At 50.0% G+C, this 18,111-nt stretch overlaps 1 protein-coding gene across 2 annotated transcripts in view; it reads right to left on the bottom strand.

Annotated features, from left to right (window-relative positions):
* CNNM4 (cyclin and CBS domain divalent metal cation transport mediator 4) overlaps positions 1 to 17,018 on the bottom strand; it is a 34,773-nt gene extending 17,755 nt beyond the window's left edge. For both annotated transcript variants that reach the window (XM_068565151.1, XM_068565152.1), the window contains exon 1: positions 15,548 to 17,018. In XM_068565151.1, coding sequence (XP_068421252.1) covers positions 15,548 to 16,949 — 1,402 coding nt within the window. In that variant the 5' untranslated portion in view covers positions 16,950 to 17,018. The remainder of the gene's footprint in view (positions 1 to 15,547) is intronic.
* Positions 17,019 to 18,111: the final 1,093 nt, after the last annotated feature.

The following is an 18,111-nucleotide window of genomic DNA, read 5'->3' as shown; positions in this document are numbered from 1 at the left end:
TACGACCAACCCCGCTCTTCACAGGAGGAAACCCCAGCTCAGAAAGGTCCTGCCCAGAATAGCACTGTGAGGAGGTGAGCAAGCTGGGATTCAGAAATGGGACTTCTCCAAATAGCCTTCTTTTAACCCAAGCGCCCCAGGGGTCAAGCTGTTGATAAATGGATGTCAGGGAACCCTAAGACTGTTCTCTAATTCTCAGGACAGGTCTTCATGGCTTTGATTTTTCAGTTAACTAGTAGTCTCTAATTTTTAACCTTTTATGATGGAAAATAAACGCATATACAAAAGTAGAGGAAATAATATCATTACACCCTTCACCTACCTTAAACAATTAACAACTCTTCTGGCCAGTCCTGTTTCCTCTTTCGCCCCACCCGCTCCACTAGTTTATTATGAAGGAAATCCCAGATCTTATCTGTAAACATCTGTAACTTTTACCCAAGCACTTTGGTGAGTATCTCTAAAAGTTAAGGACCCTTTAAAAAAACAAAACCACAATAGTATCATCACACACATCACACAAACATATAATTCCTTAAGACCATCAACAGTCAGCGCTCTAACTTCCCCAGTTTTCTTGTAATTTTTTTTTACATCTAACTAATTTTTACATGGTTTTTTTTTCTGATTGTGGTAACAAAAGTAGAAAGAAGGAAATTAAGATCACTTTTAATCCTACCTTCCAAAGATAAGTACTGGTAACTGCTTGTTTGCTTTGGTCTTTTAAAATTAACATATATAGATAAAATATTATAATATATATTTTCTCCACAAATTGGATCATAATGTAAATAGTTTTGTACTCCGTTTTTTAAATACTTTGCATTCTTTGTATTTGCCCATGTCATAGAAATATTTGTAAAAATTGAATGGCCTGATAATATTTCATTGCACACATGTGTACATAATCTCAAGCCCCATTAGGCTCTTAAACTGTGTCCTTCCCCTTTTTTTGCCAATATGAAAATCCTCATAATAAATATATTTGGATCTATCTCCATGTCCTTAAGATAGATTTCTAGAAGGGGAATACCTGGGTCAAAGGAGAGGGTTGGTTTTTTTTTTTTAAGTTTCTTAAGTTATCTCAGGAGTGAGTTCAGACCAAGTGCTGGTGTCTTGGTCCTCAGTGATGTGGAAACCTCTCCTGGAGGACACAGCCAGGGATGGTGCAGAGGGTGGGGAGGAACACAGAGAACTAGAGCTACATTACACAGTGGAAAGAAATAAAGTGGAGAGAAGATGCTGGCCCGGCTGACATGCCGGTGAGGGGAGGAAGGCACCACCAGCCTCCTTTTGACTTTGGACCCTTCCAGCAAACTGCTTCTCTCTCTTTCCACCAGTCCTCTGGTCTCAGGAGCCCCCCTGGCCTTTCCCCATGGACTCCCAGCTCCTGGCCATCTGGCCTCCCGCCCCAGCCCCCTGCCCCCAAGGAGAAGCCCCTTCCTCACCACTCCCCGCAGGACCGCTCACAGACTCAGCACACTTACTGCCTTTAGAGGCACCTGCTCTTTTGGATCTGTTTGTGCAACCAGCTAATAATCTACGGGCAAATCAACCTAAAAACCGGACCACTGTTAATGAGCCCATATGTTGCATGTTATTCATGAAGAGATAATAGGAAATTCTCTTAAATGTTAACATCAAGATAACATTAATTCTGGGACTAGTTTTCTCCTGAACTAACCTAGTAATCCTATCCCCCGTCACAAAAAAAAAGGTTTTTTGTTTTGTTTCCATTGGTGAAGCCCAGTTGGTTCCTGGTAATCATACACGTTTCCAAATAATTCGTAAACTATTAAAATCATTCTAGACCTTGATATCAAAATCTGAGGGAGGAAAAAAAAAAAAAAAAACCCTAAAGAAGGAGAAAAACTGCAGCAACATTTCCCGTGATTTAAGAGGCTTATACTGGTTGTCTGAAGGAGAAGCAGGAAACGGGGAGGGAGAGGGTGAGATAATTACTTGCTATGTTCAAATCTGCTCGCCTAAACTGAAATATTAGTTAAAAGAAGGAAAAAGACTCAATTATTAAGCAATTACTTTTCCTGCCACAACAAACAAACAAAAACCTAACGGGGACACCTTGTAATAATATCTTCCTCAATTGCTTCTTTAATGGCAGAACAAATACTTACAGGCCAATCTCTCTTATGAACGTAGATGCCGAAATTCTAAACAAAGATATTGGCAAATCAAATCCAATGACGCGTAAAAAGAATACATCACGACTAAGTCAGGTTTATTCCAGTTATACAACAAATGTTTAAGGATTAACGTTCAAAAATCAATCAGGGGGCTTCCCTGGTGGCGCAGTGGTTGAGAATCTGCCTGCCAATGCAGGGGACACGGGTTCGAGCCCTGGTCTGGGAAGATCCCACATGCCACGGAGCAACTGGGCCCGTGAGCCACAATTACTGAGCCTGCGCGTCTGGAGCCTGTGCTCCGCAACGAGAGAGGCCGCGATAGTGAGAGGCCCGCGCACCGCGATGAAGAGTGGCCCCCGCTTGCCACAGCTGGAGAAAGCCCTGGTACAGAAACGAAGACCCAACACAGCCATAAATAAAATAAATAAATAAAATTAAAAAAAAAATCAATCAGTATAATTCAGAAAAAGGGAGATTAATCATTCAGTCATCTCAGCAGATATTTAAATAAGAATGCCCACTGTCACCAGGTCAACATGATCCTATATGTCCTAGGCAGTGAAATAAGGCAAGAACAAGATATAAAATATATAAAGTTTAGCAGTAAATAAATAAAATTGCCATTATTCATAGGCAACATAATTATACGTGTAAAAAAGCCAAAAGAATCTAAAATAAACTATTTGAATTAAATAGTGAGTTTGGCAAGGTCAATGAATTCAGAGTCACTATACAAAAATTAACTACATTTCTCTATACTTGTGAAGTATAATAAAGCATATATCTGGTCTCTGACCCTAGTTCCTGGCACGGAGCTTCAAAAACCCTTGGATTTCCTGAGTGACAGGAGTGTCTCTGTGATGTTAATAAGATGACTCTAGGGAATTCCCTGGCGGTCCAGTGGTTAGGACTCCGTGCCCTCACTGCTGAGGGCCCGGATTCGCTCCCTGGTCGGAGAACTAAGATCCCACAAGTTTCGGGGAGCAGCCAAAAAATAATAATAATAATTTTGATGACTCTAGGTGGGACCCTAGAGAGAGACTGGAGATGGTCACCAGTTAAACTAAAGAGGGCACAAAAGGCCCTACCTCCAGGGAAGGCCAATGACTTAAGCATGCTAAGGAAGTCCTGATGATAAAAACTCTGGATCCCAAAGCTCAGTGGGGCGTCCAGGTTGGTGAACACACCGATGTACCAGGAGGGTGACACACTCTGGCTCCAGAGGGAGAGGGCATGGAAGCTCCCTGTCCCTCAGACAGACCCCATCCTAGGTACATTCTTTAAAATAAAACTGTAATCGTAAGTGTAGCACTTTCCTGAGTCCTGTGAGCCGTTCTAGCAAATTATCAAACCTGAGGGGGAGTCAGGAAAACCCCTGAGTGTATACCAGTTGGTCAGATGTACACAAGTGGAGGGGTCCCCACTTGAGGCTGGCATCTGAGGTGAGAGCCGTCTCTGGAGGACTGAGCCCTTACACCCATGGGGACTGATGCTAACGCCAGGTGGTTGGCACCAGAACTGAACTGCAATACACCCTGGCTGGAACAATCTGCAACAAACAAATGAAAAATAAAATTTTAAAGACACTGCTTAAAATCACCAAATACCTAGCGATAAATCAAGAAAAGAAGTGTAAGACTTCTACACAGAAAATGACTATATTATTGAAAGAAATTAAGACAGCATGAACTAATGGAGGGGTAACCATGTTTGTAGATTGGAAGATTCATTACTATAAAGATGTCAAGTCTTTAAGTTATCTATGGTCAATACAATTCCATAAAATTCCCAGGCAAAAAAGGTTAAGAATAGTCAAGACAATCCTGAAGAACAAAGAACAAAGTATCGGACATTATCAGGTACCAAAGCTTACTGTAAAAGTACTGCAATTATGTCAATGCAGTATTGGAACAAGGAAAAATAAAGAGACCAATGGAAGAGGGCCCAGACCTACATATATACCACGGTTCAGTGAGGAAAGGACAGTCCTTTCAATGAGTTCTACTGAAGTAGTTGGACATCCATATGGATTTTTTAAAAAAAGAATCTTGACCTGTAACACATCAAAAACAAAAGTAAATTCCCGAAGGATTATAGATCTCTAAGGTAAACAATACAGCTTCCAGAAGATAACACAGGATTCTAGCTTCCTGACTTTCATATAGGCAAAGAATCTTAAATGGGGAATCAAAAGCACTAACCACCACGATGGATGATAAGCATATGAGAATGTGCTCAGCATCATTAGTCACGAGGGAAATCTATATTAAAATCACAATGAGATACCAGCACACACCTACCTGACAGGTTAACTAAAATAAAATAAAGAGCCAACAATACCAGAGTTGTGAGCATAGGAGTGGAAACAGATACAAGCACTTTGGAAAACTGTCTCCTCTATGCCTATACGATGCCCTAGCATTTCTACTCCCAGGCATATTCCCAACAGAACTGGCTACATGTAGTCACCAGAAGACATGCCAAGAGTGTTCTTCGTGGCATTATTTGTAAGACTCTCAAACTGGAAACAATCCAAACATCCACCAACAGTACCGTGGTGGTGTGTTTCTATCATGGAATACTATACAGCAACGAAAAGAGAATGAACTACAGCTACAAGCAACATGCATGAAGTTCATAACCTTAATGTTGGGCAGAAGGACCCGGACATAAGAGTATATACTATACGATTCACTTATAAAAGTTCAGAAACAGAAAAAATTGACCCATGATGATTTGGGGGGCAGGGGCAGTAACTGGGAGGGTGTGCGGGGGGCTTCTAGGATATTGATAATGTTCTATTTCTTGAGCTCAGAGGTATTTACACAAGGGTGTTCCTTTGCGAGAAACTAGCAAGCTGAATACTTATGATTTAAGCACTTTGCTTCAACAGAAAGTTTACTTTAAAACAAATCTAGGAGTTTCCCTGGTGGCGCAGTGGTTAAGAATCCGCCTGCCAATGCAGTGGACACAGGTTCAAGCCCTGGTCTTGGAAGGTCCCACATGCCGCGGAGCAACTAAGCCCATGTGCCACAACTACTGAGCCGGCGCTCTAGAGCCCGCGAGCCACAACTACTGAGCCCGTGTGCCACAACTACTGAAATCCACGCTCCTAGAGCCCGTGCTCTGCAACACGAGAAGCCACCGTAATGAGAAGCCCATGCACCGCAACGAAGAGTAGCCCCCGCTCGCCGCAACTAGAGAAAGTCCACGCACAGCAACGAAGACCCAATGCAGCCAAAAACAAATAAATAAAATTAATAAATTTTAAAAAATAAAAAATAAAATAAATCTAGGTGGTTGCTGAAAGTGAGAGGTTGGGCAGAACAGGTGAAGGTGGTCAAAAGGTACAAATTTCCAGTTATAAGTCCTTAAAATGGGGGATGGGGATGGGGGTGGGGGGGGTGCGGGAGATAAATAAGTCCTGGGGATGTAATGTACAGCATGAGCACTATAGTTAATAGTTAATAAATAATATGTACTGTCTATTTGGAAGTTGCTAAGAGAGTAGACCTTAAAAGTTCTCATCACAAGAAAAAAATTTTTGTAACTATGTGTGGTGACGGATGTTAACTAGACTTACCGCAATGACCGCTTCACAACATATACATACAGCAAATCATTTTGTTTTATACCTGAAACTGATATAATGTAATCTGTCAATTATATCTCAATGTTTTAAAATGTAGAACTGACAGTAAATTTTCTAGCCTGGGGTTACTGGAATAGCCCAATCTTCTGGTCTCTTTCTCAGTACGTACAACCCCCCTGAGAAGTGACACAGAACAGCAGTCAAGGGCTTGGACCGTGGAGGGGAGCAGTCTGGGGAGGCCACTTAGCTGTCATGTGGCTGAGAAAGAAAGATTCTCAGCCTCTCTGAGCCTCAGTTCCCTGTCTACAGCGCTTGGAGGATTAATTCAGTATTCAACAAAGGCTAACCATTCATGAAGGCACTTCTTCCTTCTTTAACGATCCCTGCTCTACCCTCTTCCAGAGCTTGGGTCTGGGGCATTTCTGGGAGACTGGGCCTCTTGGGGAGCCTCAGTCCCTTGGATCCCCCTCTTGTTCCTGCTGCTTTTCTATCACAGCCTCTTGCCTCCTTAACTGGGGCACCAGGGAGGACAGGTGACTGGTGGATCCTGAGATGAAAGAACCCACACAGGGGTGCAGCTGGTAAATGTGGCCACGCTCCTTTCCCAGACATCTCCCCAGAGCAGCGACCCCCAGACTGTGCTTCTGCAGTGAGACCACAAAGGCGCTGGCCATCAGGACGGCTGCCTGAACTTTTCCCAATTTGCGGGAAACAAATAACTGAATGAGGAGCATCTCCTCAGTTTTAAGTTACTCTTCTGGACATTTTTTTTCTTAACTTCTGGCTTCTGTTACCCTTAACATACACGCTAGGGTCCAGATAAGATGCCATCTGAATTAGCGTGCAATTATATACCAGGCTCTTTTGACCTCAATGTATTCATAATTCCAAGAAAGACACCACGCCCAGACAGTGGGGCAGCTGCCACCCAAGCCAGTATGTAAGAACCACCGTGGCCCAAGTGGGTGTCAACACCAACGGGGGTATCTTTTGGATAGTAGTAACAGTAATTTTTAAAACAGCTGACATTTATTGCACGACAACATGGTGCCAGGCGCTGAGCTGAGCCCTGTACGTGCCCTACCTCATTCTGTCCTCCCCACAACCTCCGGGTTGGGTGCTGTCATTCATGTGGATGACCAAATCACCAGCCACCAAAGAGAAATTTCTCTGAGCCCAAAAGTCAGTCACTATTTTAAGCCTTTTACAAAATAAACTCCACTGCACAAGCGTTTGCTCCCTTTTTAAACTTACTCTTGAGAAAGTTTGATGAGAGACGGACGTACATTTAAAGCAGGACTCTAGGTGATGGTGCATATGTGCGTGTGTGTGTGTGTGTGTGTGTGTGTGTGTGTGTGTGAGAGAAAGAGAGAGAGGGAGGGAGGGAGAGGGAGCGCCTGCCTGGAGTGGATAAATGTGTGTGTCTGTCTGCCGGTGGGTGTGGTTAAGAGTGTAAAACGATGCCTGAGTGTGTGTGGGATTGAGCCTGCCTGTGTGTGAGTGGGTAGGTGGGTACGTATGTGTGCATGTATGTGTGTGTGTGTGTGGACGTGGGTGTGTGTGGGTGTGGATGTAGGTGTGGGGTCGTGTGTGTGCGTGTGTGGATGTGGGCGTTTGTGTGTGTGGATGCAGGTGTGGGAGTGAGCCTGCCTGTGTGTGAGTGGGTAGGTGGGTGCGTATGTGTGCATGTATGTGTGTGCGTGTGTGGACGTAGGTGTGTGTGAGTATGGATGTAGCTGTGGGGTCGTGTGTGTGAGTGTGTGGACATGGATGTGTGTGGGTGTAGGTGTGGGGTTGTGTGTGTGAGTGTGTGGACGTGGGTGTGTGTGGGTGTGGATGTAGGTGTGGGGTCGTGTGAGTGTGTGGACATGGGTGTGTGTGGGTGTGGATGTAGGTGTGGGGTCGTGTGTGTGCGTGTGTGGACGTGGGTGTTTGTGGGTGTGGATATGTGTGTGCATGTATGTGTGTGCGTGTGTAGACGTGGATGTGTGTGGGTGTAGATGTAGGTGTGGGGTCGTGTGTGTGTGTGGACGTGGGTGTTTGTGGGTGTGGATGTAGGTGTGGGGTCGTGTGTGTGAGAGTGTGGACGTGGGTGGGTGTGGGTGTGGATGCAGGTGTGGGGTCGTGTGTGTGAATGTGTGGACGTGGGTGTGTGTGGGTGTGGATGCAGGTGTGGGGTCGTGTGTGTGTGTGTGAGTGTGTGGACGTGGGTGTGTGTGGGTGTGGATGTAGGTGTGGGAGTGAGCCTGCCTGGGGCGGGGCAGGGGGTGGGGGTGGAAGGCTTCCTTCCAACCAAGGCTCCTGGCTGCCAGCTGGCCAGAGACCAGGCGTTCCAGAGAGCCCAGCGAAACCAGTCTTTCGAGAACCCTGCCCAGGTCACGGTAAATAGGCCCTGCAGCAGGGAAGAGACTCTGGCTGTAACCTCTGGGGAATGCTCCAGCAATCCTACGTTTAACCCCCAACGAAATAGGCTGGCGGCCGCACACCCCAGCCCTCTGGGCTCATCTTGTCAGCCACAGAACGCAGCCCAGCCCTCAGTCTGTGGAAATCCTCCTAGACGCTCCTCCTAAGAATCCCAGGGGTAAAAAGGGATTTCACTTCTTATCAGAGGAGAAATCTGAAGAACCCATCTAAACTGTGTTCCGAAAAGCAGAGCACAAAATTATACATAGACAGTGACTTCAACGTGAAAACACGTAAGGGCAGCTAATGAGAGAGAGCATGGCTGTAAAAATGAAAATGATTTTGAGCCTGTTGTCTTGCTACAAGATTTTTTAAACTTTAAAAAAAAAAAGATTAAATTTCTAAAAAGTGGACTTCCCTGGTGGCGCAGTGGTTAAGAATCCGCCTGCCAATGCAGGAGAGACGGGTTCGAGCCCTGGTCTGGGAGGATCCCACATGCCGCGGAGCAACTGGGCCCGTGCGCCACAGCTACTGAGCCTGCGCTCTAGAGCCCGCAAGCCACAACTACTGAGCCCACGAGCCACAACTACTGAAGCCCACACGCCTGGAGCCCGTGCTCCGCAACAAAGAAAAGCCCCCGCGATGAGAAACCCACGCACTGCAACGAAGGGCAGCCCCCGCTCGCCGCAACTGGAGAGGGCCTGCATGCAGCAACGAAGACCCAATGCAGCCAAAAATAAAATAAATAAATAAATTTTAAAAAAAAATTTCTAAAAAGTTATCAAAGTAAATTAAAATAGTAAAAGTGCTTCTAAGTCACTGGCTTCTGGATTGTTTGGTTTTGATTTTTGCCTGTTTTCAAAGGCTCTGATAATGATATGTAGGTCTCTTTAATTAACATTAAGGAAAAGAAATTCCATAATGAATGGGACAGGAATAGAGTAAGTAGTCCAGAATCCAGGCTATGAAATGAGCCAGGTGTCCTTTCTGTAGCCACAAAGCCTTTTACAGCTGGATGTCCTGGGACGCTCAGGTGTGATGAGAGGGGTAACCCGAGGTTCAGGACAGGAGAGCAGCCTGTCATAGGGCAGCTGTGCCCAATGGCAGATGGAGGGGCTCGGAGAACAAGGGGAGGGCACTGGATCAGCCAGCAGCAACAGCACCAGGAAGCTCCCCGTCCTCTTAGCTGAGGGCCACCTTGGGCACCTCTAGGAAATTCCATAACCCTCACATCCTCCTGGCAAGTTCTGCTGAGAAGCTCAAAACTCCCTAAGGCCAAAGGAAGGCAGAAAGAGAGAGCCAGCCCTAGGACAGGCAAGGCAAGCTGTCCCTCCCCGCAGGCTGGGCTGAAGGAACCAGGGGGCTCCGCTGAAATCAATCACCAAGTCAGCGACAGAAAGGTCCGGTCCACCCTCCCCCTCTAGGCACACTCCCCTCTTAGAGAGTGTCTGATAAACAGGCTTGCGGCCCCTGCCCTCGAGGAGACAGACTGGCAGGAAAACGTCATGCGAGGCACCATTCCCTTCCCTCAAGGATGTCCTAGCTGTTCAGTGACCTGGCTCATCAGCATGACAGCACTACCTCGGGGGACGGGCACACAGCGGTGGCACCTCCCAGCCCCTCTGGAAAGGGCTGAGAGGCGGTCACAATATGCAGAAGCAGTTTCCCCCATAGTTGGCACCAAGGACTGAGAAGCTCATTTCTCACCCTGTGGTCTCGTCCAAGTGCTCCCAGAACGAGACACAGACATGAAAAGTGCTGTGTCTATTCCCCCTCGAAGATAGAGCTGAAATGTCAGCTTTCTACTGACAAGACAAGCAAGGCTCCGGCTTCCGGAGGGTCCCCTGCCCCTTATCCACTTCTCCTGCAGGACACAGGAGAAGTGTGGTTTTGTGTTTCTGTGCACTGTTTTCGATATTAAACATCTGTCCAATACCTCCTGCCCAGACCAGAGGAGTCCAGGAAAACTCTAGAGCTGGTCTTTTGAATTAGAAATACAAGACTTTTGACAAGTAAAGATCTAAGAAGCTCTTATTAGGGCCTGGCCATAAGGCAGAGCCTTCCAGTACACAAATAAGAGCTTGAGGAAGAGATCTGTAAATAGAAGATGGGTGAGGTGCTCTCAGCTCTGGCTCCCCTACGGAAGCCGGCCCACGGGCTGCACATGCACCGCACTGAAGAGAAAGTGAGCAGCAAGCTGGCCAGTGCTTTGTCAGTTGCCCCGCTGGCATCTCTGCCCCGACAGGCAGCTCCTGTCACTCACTCAGATACACTTGCCCCCGGGGAAGCTTCTTGAGATCAGATCACCAGCTCAGTTCAAGAGTGTTTCCAGGTGGAGCTGTCCGAGATCAGGTGTAGAGCTGCCTTCGCTCTCCACTCTGGAGGCCGCCCTCTCCCAGAACCTCGGGACCACTGTCCCATCCCACAGCTGGGCTCAGCACTCGCCCTATGCGACCTCCCCAGGAGGCTCCCCAAACCAGGCCTGCGTGGCTCTTTCTCATCTCGCCAGGGAGCCGCTTCGGCTGGCCGGGCTTCTCCACGCCTCACACGCTCTGCCTGCTCTCAGTTGGCTCCCGAACCTTTCAGCCGGGTCCCCGCCTCACTCCCGAGCCCCACGTGGCACTTCCCCTGCATACCTGCCTGGATGGACTGCACCCTCGTGCTGCTTGGGGTGGCCCAGGGCCAGCAGCACGGGCATCATCTGAGAGCTTGTCAGAAAGGCAGACCCTTGGGCCGCACCCCAAACCCACTGAGTTCTCATCTGCGTTTGAACAGAATACCTAGGCGGTCGGACATTCGTTGAAGCGCCAGACGCTCCGGTGCACACAATGCTGGGCACAGAAGTCTGATAACGGGTCACACCCGTTATTATTTAGCACCACCCCTCCCTCCGCCCTCACCAAACTGGCTCTGCTCCCTCCTCTGCCCACTCCCGTCAAATGACAACATCATCAACTTGAATCCCAGGCAAAAACCTCAGATGTTCACAACTACTTCCCACCCCGACTCCAACATCTCCGTAGTAATCACTGGGCCCTGTCATTCTGACTGCAGAAGCGTCTGGAGGCCTAGGCCTACCCGGGTCCCACCGTGCCTACCTGTCTCCCTGGCAGACAGCGGCTGCTGTGAACAGGGCTGTGTTAGTCCTCTAACTCCCAATAGCTAGCACACCATCTGACACACAGGCTTCCAAAAGTTAGATGTTTGTTGAACAAATGAAAAGAACAAGCAGGTGGAGGGAAATAAGATACTTAAGGTGCGCCAGATGGTAGGAACCCAAAGCAAATGCAAAAATTATGCAGTGTTCTTTCCAGCCTGTATAAAGTTGTTTCAGGAATAATATTAAGCAGGTGGGGAAAATGTGATGTGACATAGCTGGAAATATGGGAGGAGTTTTCGATGAAATTATTTCTAGCTTTTTCCCTCCAAAGTATAACTCGCTAACTGTCTATGAGGAGCAGTAATAGGTGCAAGGTTACCCCAGGGGTCAGTGACCAATGACTAAAGAAGAGCTGAATGCCTGGGAGGGGCAGGAATGCCCCGGAGGGAGGGGGAGGGAGGGGCACAGCGGAATCTGGAGGGTGGGTTTCAATGAGGGGCGGGGCTTCCAAACTCTCAAGTGGAGAGTTCATTCATTACTGTGCTTCCAGAGTCTGGGGGAGCAACTGTGGTGAAGGAAAAACACAGCAGGGCCAGGAGCAGCCCAGGGAAGCTTCGTTTTAAGATTTTGAGCTGTAGCCAAACTCAACCAAAACGCCCAGTACTGCGAACATTCTAGGCGAGGTTTAAGTGGAAGGACCAAGGGTCAAATTGCAGGAGCCTCTCAGTGGCCTCACAGCTCTCACCAATTAGCGAGTCTTACTCCTGAGGGCCTGCAGCACCAGGCATCCTGTCTGGCACATAGCACGGGGTTCAGTAAACGGTGACAGCTGCCTTGAGTTGGAAGGCAGAAGCGGCTGGGAAGCTGTCACCTCGTTGCTTTGGTCCCTAGGCGAAGCTCAGCGCCCCCAGGCCTGCAATGACTCTGAGCCTGTCTCTAAGTGTGTAGGAGCATATTCATGACTCTCACTAATGAGTGAAGCCATGTCAGCTCTTGATGGTCAAAGACCGCTTATTCACCGAGAAACTGAGGCACAGGGAAGGAGAACCAAGACTCCACACTCTGCTTCTCAGTCCCTGACCTGAACCTCTGATACATGTGTCACTGCAGGAGCACCTCCTGGCTTTCTTGGGGCAGCTGGAAATGTCAAGTCCCTGGATAACAGCACAACACACCCATTTTTCTTTATCCCTTATCAGCTCGTCAAAATTCTAAGACTTCTGGAATGTGGATAATTCTCTCTCAAACCTGACAGGCCATTCGTTCATTCAGTGACTTTTTATTGAGGTCTTACTATGTGCCAAGAACCATGTTACGTGCCAGGGATATATTGGTGAACAGAACTTAGAGCCCTGCCCTTTGGAACTTACATTCTAGTGGGAGGAGACAGACAATAAAAAACAAAGTAAACTCGTAAATTGTACAGTTGTTAGAATGAGCACAGAATGATATGAGAAAAAGAAAAATGAGCACAGGGTAGGTCTGGGTAGATCAGGAAGGTCAGGGTGGGAAGGGGGTTACAGTTTTAACTAGAGTGACAGGAAGGCCTCACTGAGAACGTGAAGTTGAAGCAGACCTGAGGGAGGGGAGAGTAAGCCATGCAAAGTCTGGGAAGAACATTCCAGCCTGAGGGAACAGCCAGGGCAAAGGCTCTAGGGTGGGAGTGTCCTCAAGGCCAGCAAGGCCAGCAGGGCTTGCCAGAGAGAGCCATTCGCTTGTAGCTCATTCATTGTTTAACAAACATTTACTGTTAATTTCTTCCCTAGCAACTGAGTGGAGAAAACACTAATAAGGCATGATCCCAACCCTCAAGGAGCTTATAATGCTGGTGGGTAAGGTGGAGATAAAATGACCTTAAAAGAGGATTACACCCGCAGCGGAAAGACTCTGGCAGAATTCAGGACCCTCACCCAACTTGGAGGTGCCAAAGGGGCCCCTGAAGCACAGAAAAGACCCTTGGCTAGACTAGGCAGGCACCCTGGCCCCGATTTTGGTGCTGCTGACGATGCTGGCTGTGTTAACCTGGCTTGTTGGTTTTTCTTAGCTAAAAAAGAAGCCTTCCAAACACCAGATTTGTAAAGAAAATCCTTTAAGTTGCAGATGTACACTAAGCGTTTGCCGCGTCCTGGAGGGCCTTAGACTAAAAAGGTAGATGCCAGATGGAAAGATCTGGCAGAGGTCACACTGCGGGGAGCCCAGCATGGCAACGAGGTAAGACTGGGAACCAGGAAGTGATGGTGTAACACCCCGGGTACGTTCACTCGGGGTGACCATCCATCACACTCGCATCTCCAGGGCCTCACACTGCGCAGGGCAGACTGAGCCTGTGTTTCCATGGAATTACCAGCACCCCCTCTAGGCCTCAGTCTCAAGCTGCAAGCCTGTTAAGGAGGAGAGTCCAGTGGACTAAAATGTGCATCTGCAAAGCCCCACTCAGCAGCGCTCTGGCCTGAGAGATGCTAGCTCTGTTTCCTCAGCTTCACGAAACGGTACTTTTTTTTTTTTTTTTTTAAGATGAGTCCAAAGGTGGCCCTGCCAAGACCCAGGACGCTCCCACCCTGCTGATCAGGGTGGGAAGAAGCCTGACCAAGCCAATCCATACAGGTTGGACCCAGATGCGGGCTGAATGATGCAAACGCGCTGGTCGGGTGTGTCACCAGCAACAGTCCAAAAGACCATCGAGGTGGTGAGGAGGAAGCTGCCCTGGTGAGTCCTAACCCGGTTCCTGACCAAGCAACATGGGAGAGGTCCTCTGGGCCTAGAGGCTGCAGGGTGGGGTGGGGCACAAATCCTCGGTGCTCTTCCGTTCAGACTCTGAAGCTCCCCCCAGGCTGTGCCGTCACCACCGGTCCCTCTGCAGTGAGACGAACCTTACTGGGCTGTCTCCCACTCAAGTCCTCCTCAGCTCTGACGCTGAGATTCAGTCTGTCAAACTGAAAAAGGGAAGGTACCTGGCCCTGACCCTGACCCCAGCATCCTTGCCAGGCCAGCTCCTCCCAAACCCACTCCATCACCCACTGACCCAAGCCAGTTCAAGCTCTCCTCCACTCTTGGTTCCAGAAATGACTGAAAAGGGTCTGGGCTCTTGCTCCCAGCTAGAAGCTAGAAGGCCTCAGCCAGAGGGAGTTCCACCTACGGGAAACAAAGCAAAGTCCCCAGGTTTAGGATAAGGTCCCTCTCCCTCTTCCCCCATTCATTTATAGAGAGCTTCCCTTTCTGCCTCCTCTCTCCCTTTGGCCGAGGAGGGTTTTACTCCATAATTGGTTTGTTTACTGTCACTCTGAAGGCTTCGGACTGGCAGAGGTAGGAGAAAAGTTTTGTTGGAAGTAAGGAAAGGGGTGTGCGCCCTGAGCTCTGAGGCTGGTGAGTAAACCCGCCGAGTGTCTCTCTAACTACCTGAAAATTGGCCAAGAACCCGTGTGAGAAAAAAACACAAGGCAATGCAAGGCCCGCTGAAGATTCCCAGCACACCACAGGAGGGAAGCTTATGTTTGGCGCCTGGGAAAGACAGAACAATAACCGAAACTTAATCGGCTTGCTTCTGCTGAATAGTCGAAAGGTTACTTGGCATTATTCTGAGCGGGGAGCCAACTAGAGCCCTCCCAATTCGGCTTCTGTGGGCCAGGAGCTCCAGTGACACTGTTCCCCTGCTCCAAAACCTTCCATAGCTCCAAGCTTCCAGCAGGCTGACTGCCCTGACTTTCAGGCTGTTCCTGAGGCCCCAGATGACTCAGTCTCTCCCCCACTGACCAGTGATCAGCAGAGCCTGTACCCATAGGAACAGGACCACCTGCTGGGCCACAAGCACATCCTTTGCTCCCCAACTCAGCTTCTCTGCTCGAGGTGTTCCCTCTGCCTCAAGTACCAAGTCTCCCCACCTTTCAAGGCTCTCCTCAAATGTTCCCTCCCCTGTGAAGGTTTTCCCAGTTCCCCGGCCCCTTCCCCACCCGACCCCTTCCCCACCCGACCCCAGTGCGACGTGCTGGCGCCGGTTCCTTGCCCTCATCTCCATGCCCTGGTGTTGGCCTCTTCTGAGGCATTAGCTTCCCTCTGTCTGGCTCCCATGTGGGTGAGTGTGTCTTGCTCTGCTTTGATTCACTTGAAGCACAAAGCACAGCTCCTGGCAGACAGCAGATGCTTAAGAACTGTTTCTGCTGCCCTGAGTACCGTTCACCTCAGAGGCATAGGAGGCGCTGAGCAAAGGGACACAGAGTCACGCGAATGGAACGCTAAGATCAGCAGACACAAACCAGGCAAGGATACGCACGACACCACAAAGAGTGAAGCGGGAGCTGCATCAGGCCTTACCCTTCTTGAACTCCTCCAGCATGGCATCCAGCTTGGTATCGTGGAAGACGAAGTGCACCGGGTGGTTGTAGAAGCGGGTGATGGTCTTGAGGGGGGTGCAGTCATCGGGGTCCACGAAGGCCAAGTCTTTGACGTAGAGAATATCTACGATGTTGGACTGCTCATCTTCATACACGGGGATGCGCGTGTAGCCGCTTTCCATAATCTCCGACATGGTGTTGAAGTCCAGGATGGCATCGCTACGGATCATGAAGCAGTCCTGGAGCTGGGTCATGATATCCTCCACAGTTTTGGTCCGGAGTTCCAGGGCACCCTGAATCATGTTCAGCTCCTCTTTCACGAGGTCATTATAGGGCTCCGTCACCTTCAACATCTCCATCAGCTTCTCCCGATTGTAAACGGTGCGGATCTCCTGACCCAGGAAAAAGTCCAGGAGCTTGCTGATGGGGAAACTGAGGGGGAAGGTGAGTAGCATAAAGAATTTGGTGAGAATGATGGTGTTGGCGCCCACAGCCAGCCCATGTCGGGAGCACAGGGCCTGAGGCACAATCTCCCCAAAGATGACAATGCCAATGGTGGAGAAGACCACGGCCACCAGCCCAGAGCCGATGAGGTTATCTACAAGGATGGTGAGGGAGGTGTTGACCAGCACGTTTCCCAGGAGCAGGGAGCAGAGCAAGTAGTTGCCCTTGCGTCGGATGGGCTCGATCTTGCGAGCATAGCGCCTCTCCTTCTGAGTGCCACAGTTCTGCACGATGCGCAGCTCCATGGGGTCCAGGGCCATAAGCCCCAGATTGAGGCCAGAAAATATGCCCGACAGCACCATCAGCACCAAAATGAGGAGGATGTGCAGCCAGAGGGGCAGGAACCTCCCAGCCTCCTCCACCATGAAGAGCAGCGAGTCCTTGTCCGTCCACTTCTGCCAGGGTCCGTCCACGCCGGCCCGGGTGCACAGCGCATACAGCTTCATGTTCTCGCTCCTCCGGAGGAACTTAGTGAGCACCACCAGCATCCCGGACGTGTCCCCGCGGCTCACGTTGACCAGCTTCTGGACGACCAGGTCCTTGGTGAGCTCGGGGCAGCTGGTGGAGTTGTGGATGGTCTCGGCGTTGTCCACCTCGGTGAAGGAGATCAGGTTGCTGGAGAAGGAGCCCAGCCTCTGGCCGTACAGCCTCAGGTTCACCGTGCTGCCCTCGGACACGAAGATGATGCCATCCGAGTTTATCCCACACGATTTGTTGCAGCTCGCCAGCCTCATGCCCAGGATCGCGCTCCTCTGGGGGTCGCCCTGGCCGCGGGCCCCCCGCGCCCACAGCAGCACCAGCAGCACCGGCGCCACCAGGAGGAGGCGCCCTCGGGCCGGCCCGCCGCCCGGGCGCCCGCCCCCGCCCACCGGCGCCATGTTGCTCCGGCTCGGCCGCCGCCTCTCCCCGCGCCCCTCCGCGCAACCCCTCTCACGCCGTCGCTCCTGCCGCTCCGCCGCCGCCGAGCCAACTGCCCGGGCCGCCGGCCTGACGTCAGGTCAGCGACCCGCCCGCCCACGACCCGCCCGCCCCTCATTTGCATAGGAGGCCCCGCCCCCTGGCGCGCGGCTCCAGCGCCCTCCCTTAAGGAGGTCCGGCATTTAAGGTGGCGCGGCGAGGGAGCGCGGGAGCCTCGGGCGAGCGCAGGCCCCGCCCTTCTCCTCGCACGCCTTTCCGCTCTCTCGACCGGTCCGTCTTTCCTCCTCCCCGACCTGCTCTCTCGACCACGTAGTTCCTCTTCCGCAGCCCAGCCTGGGCTCGGTTGCTGGGCTCCTTCCTCTTCCCCAGAAATCTGCAGCTCGGGGCGGTGGCCCTTCTCTGCAAGAACCTCTCGGAAGCTGCACCGCGTTGTGCTCGGGCGAGAAAATTGATTTTCTGCTATGAAAAAAGAAAAGGAGAACCTGAGGGCATAGACCTGAGGGAGGTCTTCAAGTTCACCGGCATTGTTCTGGCACTCCCGGGGGTTTTGCCCACCTTGTCCCAAGACCAGAAGTGGGTTCCCCAGGCCCAGGCCCGGGGTCTCCTTCGGGGGCCAGTGGAGGGAATATCTGGGGAACTGGAGCTGTAGGATGTACCCGCGGATAGAAGGGCCAGGGTCTGACCTGGGCTTATCTCCTGTCGTTTCCATTTAGGACACAAATATTGAGCACCTACTACGGTCACTTGTTCCAGGCTCAAACAGTACAGCAGTGAATGAGTCAAAGTTCCTGCCCCCTGGAGTTTGCAGTCTAGGATAGAAAACCGGCAATAAACAAACGCGTACATAATATTTTTTTAATCTTCCCAACAACCCTAAGAGGTAGTGTTATTATTTCCATATTACAGATGAAGAAATTGAGTCTAGGCACAAATCAGAGCCCACCCAGACTGTTATCTTAAGAGCAGGCCTGTGTGACTTTGGGTAAGGCAAGTTGGAATGTCTCTCAGCCCCATTTTCTTCATCTGTAAAATGGGGATAAGAATGATAACACAGCACCATTTCACTAAGCTTGTGGGAACAGCTGGCCTAGGCATTGAACAGGACAGAACAACTCTGTGAAT

This window comes from Eschrichtius robustus, chromosome 15 (assembly GCF_028021215.1).
Source record: "Eschrichtius robustus isolate mEscRob2 chromosome 15, mEscRob2.pri, whole genome shotgun sequence".
In the NCBI taxonomy this organism is placed as follows: domain Eukaryota; kingdom Metazoa; phylum Chordata; class Mammalia; order Artiodactyla; family Eschrichtiidae; genus Eschrichtius; species Eschrichtius robustus.
This window is presented reverse-complemented; position numbering and strand designations above follow the sequence as displayed.